This window comes from Lactuca serriola, chromosome 1 (assembly GCF_051521515.1).
Source record: "Lactuca serriola cultivar US96UC23 chromosome 1, Lser_US96UC23_V15, whole genome shotgun sequence".
Lineage (NCBI taxonomy): Eukaryota > Viridiplantae > Streptophyta > Magnoliopsida > Asterales > Asteraceae > Lactuca > Lactuca serriola.
Genome location: NC_136408.1, coordinates 18,768,500 through 18,777,251, shown reverse-complemented (window position 1 = coordinate 18,777,251; position 8,752 = coordinate 18,768,500). Strand labels below are relative to the sequence as shown.

At 37.2% G+C, this 8,752-nt stretch overlaps 1 protein-coding gene across 1 annotated transcript; it reads right to left on the bottom strand.

The window, feature by feature from the left end:
- Positions 1 to 2,088: 2,088 nt before the first annotated feature.
- LOC145052145 (uncharacterized) lies at positions 2,089 to 7,323 on the bottom strand. Its single transcript, XM_078999959.1, has 4 exons — positions 6,899 to 7,323; positions 6,083 to 6,790; positions 2,523 to 3,913; positions 2,089 to 2,436 (listed from the first exon to the last, which is right to left on the bottom strand). The coding sequence occupies exons 1-4, from the start codon at positions 6,960 to 6,962 to the stop codon at positions 2,089 to 2,091; spliced, it is 2,511 nt and encodes an 836-aa protein (XP_078856085.1). The 5' UTR covers positions 6,963 to 7,323.
- Positions 7,324 to 8,752: the final 1,429 nt, after the last annotated feature.

Below are 8,752 nucleotides of genomic sequence, written 5' to 3'. Positions count from 1 at the left end.
TTTTTATAAAATAAGAGAAATCATCATAAATGTTCCTTGTGGTAGTGAAATGACGAAAATGCCCTTTAGTTAATGGACAAAACTTAACGAAGTTAGCAATAAGGACCAATCATCAAAAGTTTTGAAAGCACAGGGACCATCTATGACGTTTTTAAACCACGGGGGCTAAACTTCATATTTTTGGAAAGACAAAATTGCAAAAATGGTCCCTGTGGTTTGCATTTTTTCAGGAAAAAAGTCCAAACCACGAGTTTTTTGGTTTTGTGGTCCTTTTGGACTGGTTTGTTTGTGAGAATGGTCCCTATACTTAACACCCGTTAAAAAAATCCGTTAACCCCCTCATGTGCCTTGCACGTGAGGGTATTTCTGTCCTTTTACTTATAGGGACCATTTTTGCATATGGAAAAATAAAACATCCTTTATATATCGTTTTCTTTTCCCAGCTTCTTCCCCAACAAATCTTCTTCCCCAACGTTCTTAACTGTTCTTCCCCAACGACTATTCTCTTCCATTTCTCCTTTCCTGACTTGCAATCGAACAATGGTGGTTTGTTTTTGTGGAAAGCTTGCTTTGGTGAAAACGTCTTGGACACCACTGAATCCCGGCAGGAGGTTTTATGCTTGCCCTACTAAGGATTCTGTTTGTGGGTTTATCGGGTGGGTTGACCCACCTATTTGTGCTAGGAGTAAAACCATCATACCTGGTCTTCTAAGAAACATAAATACATTGGAGGAAAGATGTAATGGGCTGGTAAGAAGTATCAACATGTTACAGGAACAGTGCAATGGACTTTTGAGCAGGAACAACATGTTGGAGGCAAGGTGTGATGCATTGAAGGATGAAGGTTTCAAGCTGAAGATGTATTTATGTGCAAGTTGGTTTATGTTTGTGATTGTTATCTTTAGTACTTGGTCTATGTAAGGGATAGGGTTAGGCAAATGTGGGGATTTTTGTTGATCAAGTGATGCAGGGTAAAAATGGTATAATTTTGTTGTAATTTGACTTCATCATGTTTGTAATGAATTCCAAAATGTGTATCAGTTGTGTTCAAAATGTGTATCAGTTGTCAGATATAAGCACATAAATAGAACCAAAATTAACAAAAGTACATTACCAAAATACATGTCATAAATTTACCAAAATGAACATTCCATTAACCACATGAGTGGAACCAAAAACCATTACCAAGTTAAGCATACAAGTGTCTGTGCACCATACATAACCACATCATCAAACCATAACTAAAGTTTTCAAAAACAAACAGTTTTTAACAACAAGAAACTAAAGAGTCATTGCACCACAACAAATAACCATAATCACTTCTTAGATTGATTCCCTCCTTGCCCTTTACAGGTCCTAGAGTTGTGTCCTTTATTCTTGCATTTGCTACAAGTAACACTAACATGTTTCCTTGATAGCTTCTGCACTCCATCATTTCTTGGCCCTTGGGAATTTTCTCTTTGCATCTCATTGACTCCATCACCTTCACTTGCCTTCTGCCTTTTGCTTAACCTTTCACCCTCACTTTGTCTTCTTTTTTTCTTAGGCCTTCCCACCTGAGTGTGATGTGGAGGAGGGATTAGCTTTGTTGGACAATTACTTTTAGGCCACATGGGTCTCCCTTTAATTGGTTCCACCTTAAATGAATAAGCTTTTTGCCATGTCTCTAGCCAATACACCTTGTGTACCCACTTGTAAATGTCAAGCTCAGCCTCAGGGTCTTTGCTCATTTCATTCAGAGTTGCAATTGCATGCCTGCAAGGTATTCCCATTAATTCCCACTTTCTGCAAGTACAGGTTTGGTTCCTAACATCCACCACATGTTGATCTTGCAATGCTGCAGTGACTTGATACTTGTTTGCCCCATTCCACCTAGCAATATATTGTGAAGCACCTTTTTTCCTTGCATCTAGGATGTCTGTTGATGTAGGTGTTAGTGGACCTTTAGCCTTCTTCATTGCCTTCATGACATTGCATATCCTCTTCATTAGATACTCCCTAATGAACTCTAAACATGAAATTACAGGTTTGTCCCTGCCTTTCTCTATCTTCCCATTAAACACTTCACACATGTTTGAAATCAACACATCAGAAACAGCTCTCCTGCACATTACAATAACATACAATTAATGCTGATAAATAACTGAAACACATAATCTTTACCATATGCAAACATATACAATTACCTGAGAAATGACTCCTTGCCCAATGTACAGGAGGAATTTGCTTCAACCATTGACATGCCTCCTTATCATACTCACTAAACTCTTTCATCAAATGTTCAAACTCAGGAATGGTGGTTGCTGATGCACACCTCCATAAATGGTCCCTGTACTCAGTTTGCCCCCACTTCTTTCTCATATTGTCATGAATATGTCTAATACAATACCTATGCTCAGCATTGGGAAACAATTGATCAACTGCAATTTGTAATCCCTACATGACTCAACATACAATAATTAGAATTAATTTCTTGGTAAAAAAACACAATCTAAATGATCAATTGATGAGTTTTAATTTACCTTTTGCCTGTCACTTATGAAAGTATAGTTTGAGTTGCTCCCAAGCTCCAAGTCATCCCCAAGGTTTTCTAAAAACCACTTCCAGCTAGCTGTGTTTTCAGACTCAACAATTGCATAGGCTAAGGGATAAATTCCATTGTTGGAATCTAGACCAACTGCTGTAAGAACCTGACCAGGGAATGGGCCTTTCATGAAGGCACCATCCAAACCTACTAAGTCTCTAAGACATGCTTTGAAACCTTTTTTCAGTGGACCCAAGCATACATAAATCCTTCTAAACTGCCTTGTTGGGGATGCAGGGTTGCCATTAGGACACACATCTATTTTGACTGTTGTGTCTGGGTTTGTAGCTTGAAGTTCAAGAGCATAGTCCCTCAACAACTCAAACTGTTTTGTGTAGTCCCCAGTTACATGCTTTCTTGCCATATCTTTTGCCCTAAACACCTTATCCATTGAAATACCCACCTGGTAGGTCTTTTGAAAGTGATCTTGTATGGCTCTCAAAGGAATCTTCGGATCTGCCTCAACTTGATCTATGATTTTCTTGCAGATTAAAGAAGCAGTACAAGCTCTGAGTTTTCTTGTTTGTAAGCATGTATGAGTTTGGTTTAAGGTCCTTATAAACCAATCAGATTCGGGGTTTGACCTAGATGCATGTATATACCAACCACATGTTTCTTTTTGTGTCTTTACTTCTTTGCCCTTGCTTTTTGAAGTGGTAGGTTTAGTCCCCACTTGACCTTTATTGATGATAGGTACAACTCCTCTGCACTGTGCCCTAAGCCTTTGACTGTCATTTTTTTTAAAGAATAGATTCCTTCTTGTTTCTAGTGCGTGCACATCAATTAACTCCTTTAATTCTTTTTTACTTTTAAACTTTTGCCCCACTGAGAATGACTTTATATGTACTGACCCAAGGCTGCACCTTTTTTCTTTTCCCAAATTTCTTATGAGAGCTCTTCTTTCTCTGTCTTGGTCTGATCCTTCATCCAATGATTCGAACTCCTCATTGTTGATCACTTCCATATCTTCAGGTTCATGACCATCATTAATACATGCTCCTTCAACATCACTTTCAACATTTAGAAAGAAGTCTGCCATGTCCACATCAACATCTTCTATATTGTTCTCCTCATCCATTATGTCATCCACTTTATCTTCATTTTCTGATTGTTTCCCATCATGATCATCACCTTCATCCTTTTCATACTCTTCATCACTCTCTTCAGATTCAACATCCCCTTCATACTCTTCAACATACTCATCACTTCCATTTAAATTTTCCATAAGGTTGTCAAAAAGTTCATTATATTGTTCATCATCATTAATGGGTGGGGTGTTGTAGCATCCATCAATATGGTCATTATCATGAACCCCAATCATCTCATCCCCTACATTAGCAATATTTGAAGTAAATGGATTGTAGCATCCTGTAACGCCTGTGTTTCGGGCTTGCCATTTGTAGCAATGTAATAGTCTAGGTTGACCTCTGTAACCCGTTTTGAAATAATAAGATTGTATTATTTGAGTATTGTGTGTTTTGTGCTTAATTGCTTAATTATGTGGTTTGAATAATTAAGAATAAAAATAAGCGTCAAAATTTAAGTGTAAAATAAACTTAATATCTTTGGTTAATGTTGTAGTAATTGAAACGAGGTTTCCGAATATATATAGAACGCCCAAATCTGACTTCGTATGCGGAAGTTATGATTTATCGAAGTTCCGGCTTAGCGGTATACAGCCTGTTTTACTCGATTTGAGATCGAGCGGTTGTTAGCCGAAGCAATCTAAATGAGAATCGAAGATCTCATTGTTGGTATCGAAGCGATAAAAAGTTAGGCAAGAACGGACGTCAAACGAAGAAGTTATGAATTTATAACGAAGTTTTTCTGTCGCGGCCTATTAAAAATAATTAATAAAAATAAAGTCAAAATTAGCCGACGGAGTCTAAACGAAAGTCGTAGAGCATGGTCTCACCTTTCCGTGGATATAAAGAACGTCGAAAACGGAGTTCGTATGAAGAAGTTATGAATTTCCGAAGTTTATTAATCATTTTGTATTTATTTTTAAATCAAAATTCGGAAGCATTATCCGAAGGAGTCACCGATCTGATCCGAGGTACGCCCCGCGTACTCGAGTACGCCCAGCGTACTCCGAGGGATGTCGACACTCGCACTCGAGCACTTCGGATACGTAAGCAATGACGTTTTGGGCAGTACGCCCCGCGTAACGCAGTACGCCCCGCGTACTCCGAGGCTCCAGCCTCCTATAAATAGGATGCGAGGGTTCCGGGTATTTTTGCCAATTCCCTCTCGTTTTCGTGTCGAAGCTCTGCGCAAAAACCCCCGAAGCTACCCCGAAGCCCCGGTATCATACTCTAGCCCCGAGGCAAGTCCCGAGATCCCGAAGATCCCGAAAAGTGCGGTTCCCGAGTCGAAGCTCTGCCCGCGAGAAGTTCGATTTTCGAGGAGATCTTCCAGATCTACTGAGGAATACTAATTTTATAAGCCGTAGTGCTGTCCGATCATCTTCTGATCAAGTGAGTGTGTAGTTATTTCTTCTAATACAATAATACGAAGTATTTTATATAAAATACGTGCTATGTGTATATATTTGGTTGTGTTATGTGTGAATGTGTATTTCACTCTCTTCTATCTTATAGATCTGATTATTTCTCTATGAGATATGTGTTATGTGTGTGTGTGCCTCATCTGTTATGTGATATATGTGTTGATTAAGCATGCTATACAAGTTTTTAAACTATGTATACAAATGTATATTTTTATCTACTAATATGTTGGGTAGAACATGGGTAGACAGTTGGTGTGTAATAAACAGATGAGAGGCCTCGTTGTTGTTTGATTGAGTCATCTAGCGGAGTTTAGATGACGACCACTGGCTATTCTAGACAGTCTTGTGGAAACATTAGCAGGTTCGCCACCTGTAGGTGTTAATGAACTTGGGTGTTCATTCGCTGTACTCCATCCCCCTCATGGTTGCCTTATTTGACTTATATTGCTGAGGTACCCCCGAAGCATGTGTTGTCGCCCCGATGGAATATTCTTAGACTAGGTCCCTTATGTTAGTTGTTTTAGGGACATTAAAGTGAGAATAACGGGAATGGGTAATTGGGTTATTGTTGGTTGGTGAAAATTAAATATGATATTTATTGTGGGTTGAAAACCCTATATGCTCACCAGGCTCCCAAGCCTGACCCACTCAGTTTTAAATTGTATTACAGGAAGTGGCGGAAGGGCATGAGATGGATGAACCATCAAGTTGTTTTGTTTACAAGTCTGCATATGTTTATATTTGTTATATGACTTGTAATGTATTCGTTTATGCTTATTGGTCTGTATCGGAACATGACACCCCGAGTTTTGATTATAATGAAAAATACATTTCTTTTATGAAATGCTTCGGTAAACATTGTTTTATCATGTTTTGTTTTTGGGAACAAATTCCGCAACTCTTTCAAATCAAAAGGATTTACTCTGAAAATATTTAAAAGCATAAATGAAAATCGGTCTTTTCTGGCCGAGATTTTGGGGATGTCACACATCCTTCAACAACAGTTGCAGCCTCATGAACCTCCTTAACACCCTCATTAGTGTTTTCCTTCTCTTTTAAATCATCGATATCCTCTAAATTAAGCCTCTTGCTACAAGAACCTTCCTCTCTTTTTGAATTCCCAACTCTACCCCTTCTATACTCTGGAGAGAATGCATCAGTTTTACTCCCAAAAAGAATCAAAGACATGTACTCACCAATTGGTTCATCATTGACATGGTTCATATTTCTCAATGGAGATTCTACATGAACTTCAGCCTCATATTTAGCCCTTTGATCATCATTTTCTGGTAATTCCTCAATGACAACTTTACCCTTTGCATTTGGAGACATGAAGTATGTGAGTAGATTTGTCTTCCCATGTTCTGTGTACACTTCAATCAACTTGTTATTTTGAATAAATTTAGAAAGATTGATAACATCCTGATCATTCCCTAAAGCTCTAAGACCAAATTGAAAGTCACCATTGGGTATCCTGAAATGGTAGTATATCACTGGGGATTCAACACTCAATTCAATCATCCGTGGGTCTGGGTAACCTAGGTCAAGCATTATGGCATCAAGTTCATGTACAGAAAACTCATCTATGTCCACATAATCAACATAACGCACTTCACCTCCAGTATACTTTATGTCAGGTAACTTAGTAAACTTCCCACCATGATGAAGCTTAATACTAAACCATGTGGGTGCACCCGCTACAAGTCAAAATTGTACATGATAACAAAGTCAAAATTTGGCGGATTTTAGTATAAATCAAGGGTAAAATGAAAAATAGGAATGTTTAAGAAAACAGAGCAACTTACCATATAAGGATGATACGTCGACAACTTCATTTTTTGGTCTGATCTGCCACATTACGTACACCATTTCGACTTTAAAGTATGACCTTGTCTCCTTTTGCTTCGATTAGGTTCTTTCGATAACGACTTTTTTTTTTGCAGGTTTAATGGAGCAGAAGGAAGAAGGAGGGAGGTGGGGAGTTGACGGGTGTTTGGGATTGTAAATGAGGGATAAAAGGTAGAAGGAAGTGTTGACACTGTAAGTAAAAAGACAAAAATACCCTCACGTGCAAGGCACATGAGGGGGTTAACGGATTTTTTTTAACGGGTGTTAAGTATAGGGACCATTCTCACAAACAAACCAGTCCAAAAGGACCACAAAACCAAAAAACTCGTGGTTTGGACTTTTTTCCTGAAAAAATGCAAACCACAGGGACCATTTTTGCAATTTTGTCTTTTGGAAACCACAGAGACCATTTATGGTGTTTTTTTCTAAAATTACATATGGTAAAATGAATGAGAAGGTGGCATGTGGCAAAAAGATCCTTATTTATTAGAGTAGATATGTGATTATATGATTTGAGACTTTTGGTTTTTTCGTGCCACAGGCGGTAGAACTCCTGAACAGAATCCAAAAGGTCTAATGTTATATCTCCTAAATCTACAAATTATATTTAAAAAAAAAAGTTTTGCCACCCAGAACGGACTAGCGGCGTAATTTGTTGCCCGTTTGCCTTTCGTCGATATGTATTGACTTTTTTTTATCATCAATATTAAGAAATTACTTTGTTTAAAAAGAAATCATGTATATAAAATTATTGTCTTAAATCATGTCTTGAAAAACTTTATAACTCAATAATAACTTTCAATTTAATCTTTTTTTGCCATTTACACCTTTTTTATACATTGATTTGTAGGAGAGATATATTTGTAAATGAAAAAGCATGGTTCTAAAAAGCACGTCAGGCGCATGTCATGGTGTGTTAAGACGCGAGGGTTGGTATAGTTGTTACGAAAACGTTCAAGACGGGTTTGTTACGAATGGCGCACAAATAACATGTCCAGACGTGCCTTATCAACTTATTGCCTGAGTTTTTTTTCAAGGCTCACAAATAACATGTCCAGACGTGCCATATGTATTTTTTTCTGATTGGGTATAAAAAAATATTTTTTAATTATTATATGATAATATAATACTTCTCAAAACTTGATATAATTTATATAATTCTATAAAATTTTATAATTTATCTTTTTAATGTATATAAAATTATTACATCTTAGAAAACATCATGGTTTAAACTAGGGGTGTTCAAAACCGGATATCCGAAAATTCGGATAGTTGATTTTTGATATCCGAATCCGTATCCGAAATTTCGGATATCCGAAAATTCGGATACGGATTCGGATATTAAACCGGATATCCGAATTTCATTAGTTTTAAATAAATAAAATAAACTCTCCAAAAACAAGAATGTTTCCATGCATTTGTTAGGTATAATAATATTTCATTTGGTCCGGCTAAATGCAAGATACCTCACGATACCTAAAGATCTTGAGAAATCAAACTCAAATTACTAAAATCAACAAAAAAAGGTAACATTTATATCATCCACACTTTGCGTACCAAGTAAAAGTGTTAATAATTTGTCTTTTTGAATTTCAAATAAAAAAACTAAATGCATTAAAAGTATTTTTAATAATTTTTATATTATATATTTCGGATTCCGGATATCCGAAATATCCGAAAATTTCACATTTTAATATCCGTATCCGAATCCGAAAATCCGGATATCAGAATTTCGGGTATCCGAAATTTCGGATATCCGATTTTTCGGGTATTTTCGGATCGGATTTTTCGGATCGAATGTTCGGATGCGG